Below are 17,722 nucleotides of genomic sequence, written 5' to 3' on the forward strand. Positions count from 1 at the left end.
TTACGGAATCAATCTCGGGGCTTGGCGATAAGACAAATTGTGTCTTCTTCTTGCCCCGGCCATCTGTATATTGGAAATATTGGTTGTATTTATATTTTTATACGGCAAAAAATGGAGAGAAAAAAAATGTACTGAAGAAATGTCCTGAACGATGTTTTTGTGAACGATATATCCGATTTCGTTAACCATACGTGTAAAATGTATGCTGATGTCACAAAACTGCTGGCCCGTTTAGATCACCATTAGCTTCACAAAAACTTCAAACTGATATCTACAACGTTGCCAAATGGTGTAAAAACTAAGAAATGAAACTCAATATCAATAAATGTAAAATCATGTACATAGGTAAAACAAACACTTTTTATGTCTACTTAATGCCAGCTTAAAACAATAATAGTGTCGAATTAGCATCATTGTTAGTCGAACGTGATGTGGGTATCATGATTACGCCAGACTTGAAATGGCATAACAATTTAACTTATGCAACCAATAAAGCCAACCGTGTATTAGGTACTATTAACAGTGTATGTTGTATCGTACTTTCAGTCGCATGGCTTTGCAATTAATTAAAATTCTATGCACAGCCCTTGTACGACCTCATCTGAAATTCGCGGTAGCAGTCACCAATCCATCGTCAAGAATAGGTATTGATAAAATCGAGAAAGTACGAAGAGGAGCTATCCGTTTAATACTTTGTATATGTCAATTAAAGATCGTCTGAGTGAACTTAACTTCCTCAGAAACCCGTTGCATTAGGTGGGATTTGATGCATGCGTATAAAATTATTAACAATATAAACATTGTCTCATGGAGCGAACCCCATGCCCTTCGTATAAGGGTATCAAATAAAACTAGAGGATATCATCTAAAAATGGCTAGAGAATTTGTTTAAAGTCGCGAGCTAAGTCACCAATTTTTTACAACTCGAATAGTGAATCATTGGAATGCATTGCCGTCAGAAGTTGTATGCGCTTTATTTGTTAACAGTTTCATAGCTCAGCCCGATGCGGAAGCAAATAATTCGCTTAAGTATTGAGATTATAACTAAAAAAAAAAACAGGAAAAAAAAGAAGGAAAAATAGTATAGTACAAACTTATACTTCATACTACGTCTATGTTCAATTAAAATTTGTGGCAATCAAAATTCCGCCACACTAATGCTGCATACGCCCATGAGGTCCTAAATTTCAAAACTTTGACGAGTAAAGTTTCAAATTTTACGTATTGACAAGTTTTTAAAAAAGTCCACTTTTCTATTTTGTTTGTATTTTTTTTAGTATTAAAAGTCGAATAGTTTTTCTATAACTATTGACAATAATTTGTAAAATGGTGATAGATTTTGGAGATTATCATTTTTAATTTAACGATTTTGGATGATAATCAAATGAAATTTTGAATGAGAATACCCATCAAACGCTGTTATTACAGCTATATTATGATTGTTGTCAGTTTTTTAATTTTTGAAAAAATTCAAATTTTGGAAATAATAACTCATTTGATGAGTAACGTAAAGTTTAATACTTAATTCTTTAATAAAAATTTTATTAAAGAAAATAAAAGAAAAAAAAATTGTGGTCGACCAGAGCTAGTTAGTAATTGCAACTTTTTGCACTAATGTTCACTAAAATTAAAATATTTTGCAAAAAATCATATAATGAAAAAAACCCAGTAACCCCCTGGTTGAAAGAAACTAAAGAAGTAAAATATCTAGCATTTTAACATAAAACTAACGGTAAAAAAAAAAAAAAAAAAACTCAAATCTTAGCAACTACCACATTATGGCAATGCTTTAAATAAAAATAAACTTATAAGAAATACAAGCATATCACACACAATATTTAAAAAATAATAATAATAAATACAAACTTTAATAAAATTTTTTGGACAAAACCACACTTTAATATTTAAAAATTATAACCATTTATTTCTTTTACTTTAATTCACATTACTTTTTATAAGATAATTATCTTTGTATAAGATAGTATACAGTACACTATATAGTCTTTTATTCAAATGCTGTTTCAATGAATTCCAAAAAACGTGAAGCGTAGATATGAGGTTTTACTGTAGATATCTCTGCACCCGTCTAAAAAAACATTTTTACTCGTTAAACATACTAAATATGCAATAATAAATGTGCGAATATTCTAAAAAAGCATAATGTCGCAAAAAAAAGGAATAGTGTCGCAAATGAATTTAATGAATATTGTCAAAAATAAAAAAAAGAAATAGTGTTGCAAATGAATTTAATGAATAGTGTCGAAAACAAAAAAAAAAGGAATAGTGTCGCAAACAGTTAATTTCAGTAATTGCTTACTCGTTTTGCATATCTTTATAGCATACGACTTTTACCGAAAAAAAAAAGAAGAAAAAAACAAAGAATATATAAAGAAAAGATTATGCCTAATGCCAAACCCTCAGTCGATGTAGCAGCACTCCTTTACGGGTCAGGCTATATGATAGTCGATGTATGTACTGAAGCCCCCGGCAGCAGGCTATTTCAGTATGACATCAGACATGCTATCTAAATACAGATTTATAGTTATTATTATTATTTTATTTTTGTTACTATTCATTCAACTCCTTACTTAAGGACATTAATTCCTAATTTAATTCCTTTTTACTATTTTTGACACTATTCATTGAATTCATTTGCGTCACTATTCCTTTTTTATATTTTCGACGCTATTCATTAAACTCCTTTGCGACATTATTCCTTATTTTGTTATTCGACAATCAATAATGCGACAATTTGCGACACTATCCTTTTTTACATTTGCGACAACCAAAACTTTGCGACACTATTCCACCACACCATAAAAATTATAAAAAAAACAAAAATAACAGTTAAAAAAAAAAAGACCAACTAATTGTAAAAAATTTTAATTTTTGTGAAGTTCTAGAGATTGAGTTGTCACTTGCACTTTTTGTTGCAAGTGACAAATAAATTTGTGGTGCCTTTTCAATAATGCTTTGGCATGCATGTTTCTAAAGGTCAAACTTAGCTTTTTAAATTTTTTATTTATTTTGCTTTGTTGAAGTTTTTTTGTTGTTGGAGTCATTGTAGTGTGCTTGATTTATTTGTCACTCATCATCAAAGTTAAACTTACGTTGTTGTAGTTCCTAGTTCTTTTAATTGCTTTTTTGCTGTCAGCATATTTTACTCTCTCAAGTATTTCAACTTTATTTAGACACTGACTTTCGAATCTTGGCACGTGTTAGATACAAAACATTTGCTGCAAAGCTGCGGCAAACAATTGAGTTGATTGCAGTTGTTTTTCAGCTTCTTTTTGGATTTCCTTTCGAATAGCTAGAGTTACTACAATATGAAGGTTTTAAGCAAAAAGACTTTAGAGCTGGTGCTATACGACGTATGCTGATGCTAGTTGTTGTATATTCAGTGACTGAGATGGTTTAGTTACTGGTGCTGGTGAAAGTGGCTAGCTAGATTCTGGTGGTTGAGATGATGAAGACTCAGATAATGGTACAGTGAGTTGCATAAATATAGAGTCAGTTAATTTTTAATATGATTTTTTTTATGTTTTTTTAAAATTTAAAGCAAACAAAAAAGTTAATATATTAAATTGTTTAAAATTTTATTAACAGTGGTTTTATAAACAAAATAAGGAAAAAAGTTTTTTCAAAAAAAAAATCTTAAGATTTTTATGACAAATATATACGACTATTAAAAAAAAACAAAAAAAAAAAACAGAGCAAAAATATTTTAGGGTCTTGTCTAACCTTTCAATAGAGATAACTTTTGTCTCTTGAAGTTAGCTTTAAAGGCCTACCAAGCCTTGGTAAATATTTGACATGATTATGTAGCTCGTGGTTTTTCAATGTTGCTTGTACACATTTAAGCAAAATATTGCAATATCGAGATATTTCTTGTTGGCTTTTTGTTTTATCTTTTGGCAGACTTTCAATTTGCTTTCATACCTTGTCTGAAACAGCTTTCTGCCCATTTTTGTCTTTTTACTTTACCAAATAATTACCATTGCGAATAACTCAAGATATAAAAACGATAATTTTATTTTATTTTTGCAAGATATTTCGAACTATATAAATTATATAAGTTTATATAGTTCGAAAGAAATAAACAACCAAATTTTAGATCGCTCTGATAACATTTCGTTGAGATATTTCAAATTAAGTCGTTAAATTTTAGTTGACTCTATATTTTTGCTACATTAGAATTACAGATATGTTCTAATTAAATTATTAATTACTCAAGACTGGTTAACCTAACAAGTTCTAATTTTTTTTAGTTTCAGAAACACATTGTAACTCTCAACATAAATAGTAGTTCAAAGTATAAATATATAATTTATACTGTTATACTGAAACAGCCTGCTGCCGGGAGCTATAGTACATATACCTTGACTAACATATTGACTGGGGTTTACAGGTATGGCTGCTATATCAACTGGGTTTTTCAAGTATGTTACAGGAGATAGCAATCTTTTTTTCATTATTCATTAATTAATAAATGCATTAATTTTTACTTATACAATATTCAAAGAAAAAAAATATAATAAACTTTTTTTTAGATCCTAATGATATTAATAATTACAGTATTCATACAACTTATTTAAAAAATAGTTAAACTATTTTTTATATCATAGGACTATTATTTAATAAAAATAATCAATCAATTGTGGACCTAACAAATTTTGCTTCCCAACCTTCTCTTGCCTTTAAATAAACCTAGTGCTAAAATTTTTTAAAAAAGAACAAAGCATCAAACAAATTACTACTATTCAAATATTGAATATACAAAAATTAGGAAAGTGTGCGTGGAAAGTGTGAGTTTTTTTGTAATTTTATGTGATTTAAAAACAATCCATAAAACATATACTAATAAAATAAACTTACGCCATGCTTGACTGTTTTGGCTGCATGGGCTGCTTTTTTTGTAGCACCATAATAAGTTAACACATCTATGATTCCTATATAGTATATTTCATGTTTGGAATCTGCAAAGCAAACAAAAGAAAATTATTTAAAAAGTTTAACAAATAATTATTCAATAAATCTTTAAAATATATATCTACCATCAATGCATTGAACAGCATAGAAATCATTTCCTAAAGTTGGATCATTACTATGGGTACTTTCAGCACGCACAAATTTAGGTCCTATGTTAAGATCATCAAGAGAGCATGGTTCATCAAGACCATCTCCTGAGTCATCGCCTGTTTCAAAATCTTCATCACCATCTAATTCATCCTCATCTGAGTTGTCATCTCTTTCAGTATCATGAATACCAACTAGCAAACTGTAGTCCATTATATTTAAATTAGAGAGGAACTAAAGCAAATGTAAAATAAAACTTAAATTAAAATAACTTAATTGATGTCTTTCATAACTTAATGATCTCTCATAACATACTTAAATATTTTTTTTTTTACAAGGAGACATTAATAGTAAAGTCTAAATTAAATTTTAAATTTAATAAAATTAAAAATTGTGGAAGCTAAATTGTTACATTAATATCATTTTTGAGTTTTTCAAGAATAACTTCTTTTGCTTTAGCGCCAATTGATATTTTTGCATTGTCTCTTGTGAAATCATTATCTTTAAAGGTTGGAAAATCCTTACCCTAGGTAATAAAACAATTTCTTTAAGAAATGTGTATAAAAATCTTGCATGAATAAAACCAAAATTAAATGATTGCATAAAAAACCTTTTCAGAATCTTTAGCTTCTCTGTCAACTCTGGATCCCTTAAATTAAGAAAAAATTTATTTGCTTTATTCTAAAAATAAAAAAAATTTTAGTCAAATATATTGAAGTCATAAAATAATTACTGACCTTAAGATCGTACTTTTTGTGTATTTTGAGACGGCTACTAAATACACTACGAATTATTAAGTAGTATTCAATCTTGCTATCAATTGTTGTTCTATACATTCCGAGATATTGAGGAAGAAGTGTATTAGAATGAGATTCCACTACATACTAAAAAATGTATATATATTTAAACCAGTAAATGTAAGCACTGAAGCTCTCACAGATGGCTAATTTATACGAACAGCTATATTGACAGTGTAAAATGGCAAATAAGACAACATTTTTTTTCGGATTTATTTCTTATTAACTTAGTTTCAAAATCAAATGACTTCTTATGAAGTTATTTTATTTTCTGATAAAAAAAGTAATAAATTTCAGTAATTAATGTTGTTATTAAGGTAATGTCATTCTCTATATCTTTTATATAGGGGAGAGTAGGGCACCGTGATTCACTTTTGGTTTTTGCTTTGTAACATTTTTTTTATAACCCTTTTTTTTTTAGACGATTAGTTTAATTTGTAAAATAAATTTATACCTAAAAAATTAAATTTATTAGTTACCAAAATATAACAAGTTAAACTTGTGAGAATATTCAAAGTAAAAATAGAAATTTGTATCAAGGTACCCCACAGAATTGTTAATGACACAATAAAGTAATATTAATAAAAATATTAATTTAACAGTTTTAGGGTCCCCTACAAATGCTATATCAAGTTACCTCGTACTTACTAATAGAAAACAATCTCTTTATTTTTAGTATCAAGTCGTTTTTTCAATGATTTGTTTAATAAAGTAAAGAGCTTATGGGTTGTAGTTAACAAAATAATATTACTTACTGATAGACATATTGTATAAGATACCTTAAAACTTATTAACTTTAATAACTAATAAATTACTTTGTCATCAAAAAAACACAAATTTTGTCAAATGATATAATCTTTTTGTTGAAACTTTAATAGTAACTGTTTCACCATATGAAAGTGTTTGGCTTATAAGATACCTCAATACTTATAAGATACCTTAATAATTACAATGTTTCATGGTGCCCCACTCCCCTTTATAACTTATAGAAAACAGTACTAAAAATTAGATTATTAACACAAAAAATATAACCTGGTGATAGCTTGGCATTATTTGATGCATCATCTCAACTTCTTCTCTCTCAATTGTTTTAATGTAAAACATTTTATTTTTGGTAATTAAGAACTTTGCTCCACTATTTCCAGATGCATTACTATCACAAGGTTGAATTAAAAATGATCTCTAAAAATAAATTTAAAAAATATATATATGTATGTATGCATGTATGTATGTATGTATGTATGTATGTATGTATGTATGTATGTATGTATGTATGTATGTATGTATGTATGTATGTATGTATGTATATATATATATATATATATATATATATATATATATATATATATATATATATATATAATATATATAGCCCTCGGAATTAGGAAAAATAAGGTCTGCAATAATTTGCTGATCTTAATCTGTGTGAGGTTGGCATCAGGTAGGCGGAAAAAACCTTTGTGAAACAAAGGTTTGACTATAAAACATAGAAACAAGGTCTTCGACATTTTTCCAATCTCAAACACTTCTAGGTTGGCAGCTAGGTTGGTAGTGTCAAATGCCAAAGTAATATATATATATATATATATATATATATATATATATATATATATATATATATATATATATATATATATATATATATATATATATATTACTTTGGTAGATTTAAGTTTGTTTTGTTGTTTTTTAATGCTTTTTATGGCAAATTTTTTTCCTAGAATAGCCCCTTTATATATATATATATATATATATATATATATATATATATATATATATATATATATATATATATATATATATATATATATATATATATATATATATATATATATATATATATATATATATATATATATATGTATATATATATATACATATATATATATACATATATATATATATATACATATATACATATATATATATACATATATATATATACATTAGGGATATGACTTTTTAATTTTTTTTCAAATAAAATGTTTCCTGTATCATAAATCGATGAACTTTTACCTAAAATCATGAAAAAAGGCCCAAATAGCTTTCTGCAACAAAAAAAGGTCACCCCCAAAATAAAAATTTGATTTACCATTTTTATACATTCATTTTTGACCGATGTTTTAATCTTAAGCTTAATTCTCAGCTTAATTCTATTTATTTCATTATTTTGTTATGAATTTATAAATATAACGCCACACGTTACCATGGCAACGAAACGGCCGTGTGCCGGCAAATACTTGGAATTGTTATGTGATGACGTCATTGTGTTACAACAGGGATATAGACGACTGTAACAGACTGTAGAAGATTATAGAACTTAGTAGAACATTCTGGAAGCTCTAAATAATTATATAAGCGAGCTGCTGTCAGAGCTCAGTGTTGATAATGTCAATAGTTCTATGAAGTACTCTGCGTGTAACTGAGCTAATAAGGAACTACTGTAGCGAACTAAAGACGCTGTAAGTGTACGAAGTATAAGTAGTTGTAGCATTATCGTTAGGATACGGACTGGATTATCGAACTGTTATCAACATTGACTGGATTATCGAACTATAATTGGATTACTATACAGTTAAAGTATTTTATTAATTAAACGACTTTATTAAACGGATATTTACGCTCAGCTATCCGTAAAGTCGTAACAATATTATATGATGTCTCACAAGAAAAGTCATACCACAGTAACAAAGAACAAGAAGACTTGGACTAAAAATTTGGTGAGATTTCAAGAGTCACACAGAAGAAGAGGAAGCGTGGCTGTAGAAGAACATTCACTCGATGAAAAATCCAGAATACCACTTCAATTGCAGATCGTAGGAAGATACCAGTTTCTCGGAGCATATGTTAAAGGAAGAAAAGAACGAATAGACCAAATTTCTAAGGAAATTACAAAATTGTGGGACAATAAACTGAATTTTCCACGTGTGTCTGATCAAGTGATAAGAGCAAAGCTTATGAAGGTGCTGAAGGTCTATGATGAATGTGTCAAGCGTGGAAAATATGATGTTCTCAATGCATTATTTGACATCACGAAAGTGAATGGCCAGTGGTTATCCTCGGAAGATAAACGTCTATACCACCTACAAAAAGAAAGTAAAGGACAGGTGGGGTACTCAACAGGACAAGTGGCAGGTAAAGAAACCATTCACCCTTCCAAGAGAAGGAAAGTCCAGTCTGGAACAGCAATACCTTCCACATCACAAGTCCTGTCTACCACAGACAGTGGTACTGAATCTGAAAACTGCAAAAGTAAGAGTGAAGATGATGAAGACGACGACGGTGATAAAGACGATGATGAGGACACTCAGAAAAAAACTAGAAAGCACTACAAAAGTAAATTTGCTGTAAGTATGGTTACATCAAGTGGAGTTTCCACAAAGAAAGCTGCTAAAATATGCAATGTATTAATCACAACAAGGTATTGGTATTCCAACTCCAAGTCAATCAGCAATTTACAAGTCCATATTCAAAGAGGCAGGGAAATTAAAAAAAGAAATGATACAACAACTTAAAATGGAACAGTGGTCCTTACACTTTGACGACAAACGAATAGATGATAAGGAATATCAGGTAGTTGTACTTCAGAATGAAAGAACTGACGTGAAACTTGATGCACTGCGTTTAAAAGATGGCAAAGCTGAAACTGTTGCTGAAAAAATTGCCAAACTTATTGATGAATACAATTTGTGGAATTCAATTAAGATGATCATTACTGATACAACAAACGTCAATACTGGGAAGAGAAATGGAGTTGTTGTGAAGTTGCAACGTATGTTTAAATTAAAGGGTGTCACAATACCACAATTTATCGGTTGTCAGCATCACGTACTAGGCAGGATTCTCCGTCTGGTGATGGACGAAGAACTTGGGGGTGATACCAAATCTCCAAACATTGAATACCCATTTGTGTCTGAACTGTTGAATAAGTATGATGAACTGAAGGATAAGTTTGTGAATGGAACTGTAGAAATTCTTGATAAATCAGGGTGGAGAGACGATATGAAGTTTTTGTACCATTTAACAAGAGTGTTTAGGTTCTATGAAGAACAAAGAAACTTCCCTCTGATTCACTTTCAGAACATTCCTAATATGAGCAATGCCAGATGGAACTCAAGAGCCATTCTCGCCATTCTGGCGTTCATTCTTATGCCTGAAGCGAGAAAGAATTTGGAGAAGGTTTGCAGGTTCATTTCATATGAGTGGGCAGAACATTGGTTTAGTAGTCAAAAGTACAATGACAATGACTTCAAGAATTTATCTGATATATTGAAGCCTTACAAAAAGGCATTGCAGTCATTCAAAAATCACTGGAAGAAAGAGCCATCCGTCATCGACATACCACGAAGTAATCAGATAGCTGAACGTGCAATCAAGGTGATGCAAGACCTGTATGCTTCCTGCAGAAAGAAAGACAAACTGCAACTTCGATTCATTCTAAGTAATAAGCGCTAGACTCTTTATGAGACGTGAGCATCATGTGACCCATGTACTAAACACAGTAGGCCTATAGACACAGACAGTTATGTATATTGTTGTACTAGACGCTTTGATACTGTTAATTTTGTAATACTTGTATAATTATATATCACATAATGTTTTTTGTTATATCACAGTACATGTTGCATAAATAAATAAAATAACAACAGGATTATGACTCTTACAACATCTTCAGCCTTTAATATTCATTTACTGTACAAAAGTGTACCTATTGAAAATTCGATTTTTTGGTTTTGGGGTGACCTTTTTTCAAAATATGTCAAAATGAAACATCTATTCGTTCTTTTTACATAAAAGTTCATTGAATTACGATACAGGCCTAGTAGGTTGCAAAAAAGTCATATCCCTAATATACATATATATAAATATATATATATTTATATACATATATACACATATATAATATATATATATATATATATATATATATATATATATATATAAACACACACATATATATATACATAGAGAGACCTTCTTGTAAGAGGCATGCAGTAGAACATCTTGTATGACTACAGGAATAATATTTTGTTTTGAAAAATTGGCTATGGCTCTTTGCAAGTTTTGATAATTAGCATTAGTGGTTGACCGTATCAGAAAATACCCCAAAACTGAAATAAACCTAAATTTTAGTTATACCTTTTCAACAAAGAATTCAAAAACCAACATTTTGGTCAATACTCTACTAAAACTAATACTGAAACTTTGGCAAAAGCAGGGCTGGTTTTGGGGGTGATAATAATCCATGGAAAATGAATTCGGTGATTTGTTGTATTTTGTCATTAAATTAAATAAACCTTTAAACCCGCAATTACAATTATGTTTGTAAATATTGCCCAAATGCCATGATGTGAACTTTGACCATATTCACTACAATATTAAAAGCCAAAATTCAAGATAAATATAGTAAAGGTTTATTTGTTTTAACATTTTTAGAGGCAAATGGATATGCACTATTTACAATGTTAAAAAATAAATAATTGGCCTAAATTTAAAAAATTGAATTAAAATTTCATTTAGAAATGGTAAAATAATTTTTGAAAATTGCCAATAAAAAAAACTATTTTTCTAAACTATATAAAAATTTAAAATCAATCAATAAAATCATTTTATGTGTAATAAAATGATAAAATGATAAATAATAAATAAAAAATAAGTTGATAAATAAAAAAAAAAGAGCATAAAACTTTTTTTGTAATGTATTTTTTTTTCTAATAAAACTCATGTCTTTTTTTCTAATTTAAAAGTGTTTCTTTTTATAGAATTTAAAAAAGGTCAAAGTTTTAAAAATATTTAATCCAAGCGTAATTACTTTAAAACTTAATTATTTAAAAATTTGAAACTTTGATATTTCTCAATGTCTACTAAGCAAATAAAAGGACCTGTATCAGATACGAACTAAAAGTCGCGTCATATAAATATAACTTTAAATCATCCTAAGTGCTACACTAATGTTTTGATATGTGAAAAATTATTAGCTTTAAAATATTAATTGAGCAAAAAAATATTAATAAATTTAAAAAATTATTAAGTTTGAAATATTAAGATGCTAATTTACTTTAATTTAATTCCAACAAGATTGCAAGCAACGACTATTAAGTTATGAGTTACTTTAAAATAGAGGATAAGTTAAAATACTAGGAAACGTATAACTGAAGACTTAAAAAGTTGTAAGTTGTGTAAAAAAGAAAAACATGAAGATGGGTAAGAGTTATAAGGTTTTTTCGATGTTCAAGGTAAAAAACTGATATTAGTAAAAGTTTTTATAGCATGAATAGACAGATACAGTTAAACAATATTGCAATATTTTTTTTCAGTAAATAAATGTTTTGTTGTCTAACAAAAATTGTCGATTTTAAGTCCAGAATTTAAATTCATAAGCAACTACAAGCCTTAGGCTGTTAGAGAAGAGAGATCAGATTTAAAATCGGCTGCTTGTTTTAAGCAATTAAAAAGTGAAGATTTTTTTCAAGACAAGAGTGTAAAGTTGAGTCGCCAGCAAATAGAGCCACTTTAGATTTCATGAAGATCTTTATTGTAGATAAGAAATAATACAGGAGTAAAGAAAGAACCTTTTGGTACCCTTAAAGTTACTTGAAATAAAGAGAAGGTAGGTCTTCAAGAATAACTTTACTACTGCAGTTAGAAAGAAATAATTTAATAACCTCAAAACCTTTATAGCAAAAAACTAATAACAGAGTGAAGACTAATCGTAGGATAGTTAGAGAGGTCAAAGAGTTTTCTAGACTTTTGAAAAATTGGAAAAACTTATTTAGCGCTATTTAAAAGTTTAGCAAAAATTGAAGAGAGTTCTGGAGAGCACTTTTCAAGAATTTAGTATTGAAAAGCCAGAGCAATTTTGATGTTTAACAATGGGTAAATCTGTTGAACTGTCAGGAAGAGTATGGCCATTTTATTTAAGGGTCAAATTAGAGTAAGATTTCTTTGCATTAATTAATTCTTTAATTAATGGTGGAAAATGTGAAGTAGAATGAGGCTTGACTTAAAATTGAAGAAAATTAACAAAAGCTTCCAAACTTTTATTCCATAAGGAATAACAGCTTCCAAGATGCACTTAATGCATACATATTATGGATATAAACATATTTGTTTGTTATTTATTTAGATGCTGGCATACAATATTCTTTCATTGTTATATAAGCTTTAGCATTTATATGGTTTAGTATTTGCTGAAAGAGAAGATGATCAGATGGATGTGTGGTGTGACTCAAGCTAGACAAGAAAAGGAGGCATAATCTTAGACAGATTTGAAAAACATTGTATCGAACAATGTTTGTTAGAAAAGATTAAAGTAATTTAGGTATCAACATGTAGAGAGGTAGCATCTTTAGTAGAAAATGGTAGTGGTAAGTAAGAAAACTTGAAGAGAGTGTCTTACATATTGTATGAATGAGCTTTAGTTATGAAAAAAATGCTCTAGATTGTTTATATTAGAGAAACAGCATAAAAGAGGAATGCTAAAGCCTGATGATGATGATGCTCATCATCATCACTATGATGATGATGATGATGATGATGATGATGATGATGATAATGATGATGATGATGATGATAATCATCATCATCAGGCTTTAGCCTTCCTCTTGCTACTAAACATGATACTTAGCCATTCTATTCCTACTCAACATGATGCTTAAAAAAGTAAAAGTAAAAAAGTAAGAGTAAAAACGCAAATATTAAAATACTCAAACCACTTAAACTTCATTTTTGCGCAAAAACCTATACTCAGCATAGTTAAGGAGAGATCCTAACGATTTGCATTTCTTAAAAACAAAAATTTACGTTTTTAAATTTAAATTTTTTGTGATTTCCGCTTATTTTTAACTAATACTAATACATAATTTTAAAAAGAAGTATTTATGCTTTTCATATATAAATAACTATTTTTTTATAAATTTTCCTATATAATTAACTATTCAAAACATTTACAATTTAAATAAAACTTTCTTCGTCACTTGCACTATGTTCTAAATCTGATATTGTTACTGTAGCTGGATATATGTTTAACTTTCAGCAACGATTCTCACTATGCTGGGTAATACAAAATGGGTATTACGGAAGCCGCTGAATTTAATTTAAAATTATTAAGCATAAAAATTCTTTTAAAATTTTCCAATTCAATTCAATCGCAAAATTATTTGAATAAGAGAATTTCAGAAGACTAAAATTTTTTATTTACTTAACTATTAAATGTTGAAATATATTTCTTTTAAAAAAAAATTTGTGAAAAACAAATTAAACGTATTGCTTATTCGAGCCCTGTAATACTTATTTTAATAAAAAATACTTATTTTAAAATAAGTTCATTAACAAATGAGTAAACTTATTTCAAATCTTTAATTAAGCAAAGTTTAATAACAGTACAATAAACATTTTTTTAACAATAAATAAAAATTTGACTTAATATCAATATAATGTTATTGTTGAAAAACATTAAAGCAGATAATGATAGACAAGAAAAAACTCTGATAAATTTTGTTTTTATAATTATAATAAATTTATTACTAATTACTTCTTTATATTAAATTAAGAATTAATTAATAGCCTTAATAAACTTATGACCTTTTCAAATTGGTATTACAAACCTCTCAACTTTTTAAGAAATGGTTTAGGTTGGCGCTGGTATTCTGTAGTAAGTTTTAAGTAAGGAAAGAAAACTGTTAAACCAATGTTTTTCGGTTAAAACCATATTTTTTCAAACCCCTTACATGTTTACCTGTTTTTTATCCACAAAAAAACTTTAAAAAAAAACTACCTAATTTCAAATTTTAAAAATCTAAAATGTCTAAATCAACAATTTTACCTTCCCAAAAAGTGCAACTCTGTGTAATTAAAAAATATATAGTTGCTTAATTGTTTTTTATAAGTTAATATTTTTATAAAGCAACACCATAAAAACGATCTGCCAAATTAATAATCAAAAATTTGAAAAAAATAATGTACCTTATTGTATATTAACTTACTGCATATAATTGCTCTTCAATATTAAATCTTTCTCGAAGGTTGCGAAAAACGAGTGGCATGTATTCTTTAAATTTAAAGTGACCAGGCATATTTTCCCTGATAGAAAAAAAATATATATTTAAATTAACATTGCATAAAATATATGAATAAATAAAATAATTGAGTACAAATATAATATTTTTTGTCATAGTATATATATCCTTCTTACTGGCTGCATAAAGCCAAACCCTCAGACAATGTGTACGTACTGAACATTTTTTGTTATATTTCTCTTTAATATATTTTTTATATTTTCTGTTTTACTTTATTTTATTTTGTTTCTTTATTTTTGTTTCATCAGTTACAAACATCAAAGTGAACATACATCAACAGATTTATTTAAGGATAAACGTATCCGATTGCATAGGTGATAGGTGTTATGAGAGTGCATACATTGACTAAGGGTTTTTAGTTTAGTCAGGCAGTTTTTTAAATAAAAGAAAAGTTTTTCTTACTATTTTTCACTATTATTTATTTTTTACTATTCTAATTATTCATTTATTTTAAACTATTTCATATTTACATATATATATATATATATTTTTTATTGTTTATTAAACAATATATATATATATATATATATATATATATATATATATATATATATATATATATATACATATATATATATATATATATATATATATATATATATATATATATATATATATATATATATATATATATATATATATATATATATATATATATATATATATATATATATATATATATATATATATATATATATATATATATATATATATATATATATATATATATATATATATATATATATATATATATATATATATATATATTGTTTAATACTTATATATTGTTTTAAATATTTATATATAAAGTTATAACTTTTCTAGTAATTAAACAATATTAATCTACCTAGCTCTCACAAATGCACAGGGGACTTGACCTTTTGGACATCATGCCCCACCCTACCCTAAACTTGAAAAAATAAGCTAACAAAATACAATATGTATATTGTATATACAATATATATACGATATGTATACCGTACATATATATTAGGGTGTCCCAAATAACAACATTTTTGAAAAATCTATGCTGCCACCCCCTTGATTTGTTCTATATGATAAAATAACACTGGATTTAAAAACTTTTTAAATAAAAAATATATTTAGGGGTCCCCCAAGACCCTTTAGCATTTAATATGCGGTAGTGGTGTGGTGGTAGTGCGCTTGCTTCATAAGCAAGAGGTTCCGAGTTCAATCTCCACCACGTCTCTAGTAGTACCGCGCTCAACTTATTTCTCCGCACAGCGGCCTTGTTCGTCAAGGTTCGTGTTTCGGAGTTATAGAGTTGAGAGAGGGTTATAACCACAATTAAGTAGCCTCCTCATCTGTGGTGGCCTTCTGGGCCTTGGGGAGGTGAAATAACAAAAAAAATAAAATAAATAAAATAGGTCCCTAATATTATTAAGAAAAAAGTTTTTTAAAAGTATGTCTTTTTGGGTCTCAAAAGAAGCGAAATTATATAAAAACTTCAAAGAAATAACCATTATTTCATTAAAAAATTATTACTTTAGATTTTTAGTGAACAGAAAATGATGTTTTTTAACAAAAAACGAAAAATAGGGAACTTAACAAGATTTTTTGATTATAATTTTTTTTAGCATTGTTTTTTATAAAATTAAGATTCATTTTAAAATTTTAAAAAAATTCCACTTCTTTTGAGACCCAACGTGATATACTTTTGAAGAACTATTTTTTTGATAATTATAGGGACCCGCCTGATGTTCAAGGATCTTGGGGGACCCCTAAAAACATTTTTTATTCATAAAATTTTTAAATCCAGTGTTATTTTATCATATAGAACACATTAAGGGGCTGGTAGCATAGATTTTTCAAAAATGTTGTTATTTGGGACACCCTAATATATATGCAATATATGTATGATCTTTTTTATTGTAAATTTGCGCTAAAAAAAAAAGTTTTTTAATTAAGTTGAAAATAAATTTAATTATGTCTAAAATAACTTCGAAATGTTTATCTTAACTAATGTTTTTATATTAGCAAAACGCTTTTAAATAATGTAGCTTATGATTTTAATTAAAATATCATAGAAAGTTGTATGAATTTTTATTTATATTAATTAATTATATAAGATTTTTTTTATAATTAAAAATAAAAAATAAAATTAATATAAAATTTTGGTCTCTTTAATAAACTTTATATGAGAATCATTTAAGTTAATTCACTCGAAAAGTGGAAAGATTTTGTTAAGAAGAAAAAAAGGACAAACTTTTTTGAAAGCCGTTTGAATTAAATAACTTTGATTTTTACTCATGCATCTTTAATCAAAGAATTGTTTAGAATCTTTTTTTTAACTTTTAAATGTGCGCATTTATTAAACAATTGTTAGACGTAAAGTTGTTGCTTTATTTAAAAAGTATTTTGCATAATATTATATTATAAAAACTTTAGAAAAGATAAACAATTCAAAGTTATTTGTTCCAAACATAATTTAAATAACCTTATTGTTATAGTTTATTATTTATTTTAGTTATGTTTTAATTTTTTTTAATTTTAGTTTTAGTTATTTTTATTTTATTTTTGGTTATTTTTTTATCAAAGATTTATTTGCTTTTTTTTACAATAAGTTTGCTTTAAAGTTTCTTTATAGTTAAGTTAATTTTTTCAGCGCATTTTTAAAATAAATACAAATTTTTAAAACATATTAAAGGCCGTGGTCAGATTTTTAAAATCAAATAGTATTTTTGCGTGGTTATATTACGACGTCAAATCGCACGCCTTCCTGGCCAAGCCTGAATATATATATATATATAT

At 27.3% G+C, this 17,722-nt stretch overlaps 1 protein-coding gene across 2 annotated transcripts in view; it reads right to left on the bottom strand.

The window, feature by feature from the left end:
• Window positions 1-1,761: 1,761 nt before the first annotated feature.
• LOC100204551 (phosphatidylinositol 5-phosphate 4-kinase type-2 alpha) overlaps window positions 1,762-17,722 on the bottom strand; it is a 24,056-nt gene continuing 8,095 nt past the window's right edge. For both annotated transcript variants that reach the window (XM_065810767.1, XM_065810766.1), the window contains 8 exons: window positions 14,858-14,954; window positions 6,906-7,055; window positions 5,814-5,960; window positions 5,687-5,725; window positions 5,489-5,602; window positions 5,055-5,310; window positions 4,876-4,976; window positions 1,762-2,086 (listed from right to left, as the gene is read on the bottom strand). In XM_065810767.1, coding sequence (XP_065666839.1) covers window positions 2,006-2,086; window positions 4,876-4,976; window positions 5,055-5,310; window positions 5,489-5,602; window positions 5,687-5,725; window positions 5,814-5,960; window positions 6,906-7,055; window positions 14,858-14,954 — 985 coding nt within the window. In that variant the 3' untranslated portion in view covers window positions 1,762-2,005. The remainder of the gene's footprint in view (window positions 2,087-4,875; window positions 4,977-5,054; window positions 5,311-5,488; window positions 5,603-5,686; window positions 5,726-5,813; window positions 5,961-6,905; window positions 7,056-14,857; window positions 14,955-17,722) is intronic.

The sequence above is a fragment of the Hydra vulgaris genome, chromosome 11 (genome assembly GCF_038396675.1).
Source record: "Hydra vulgaris chromosome 11, alternate assembly HydraT2T_AEP".
In the NCBI taxonomy this organism is placed as follows: Eukaryota; Metazoa; Cnidaria; class Hydrozoa; order Anthoathecata; family Hydridae; genus Hydra; species Hydra vulgaris.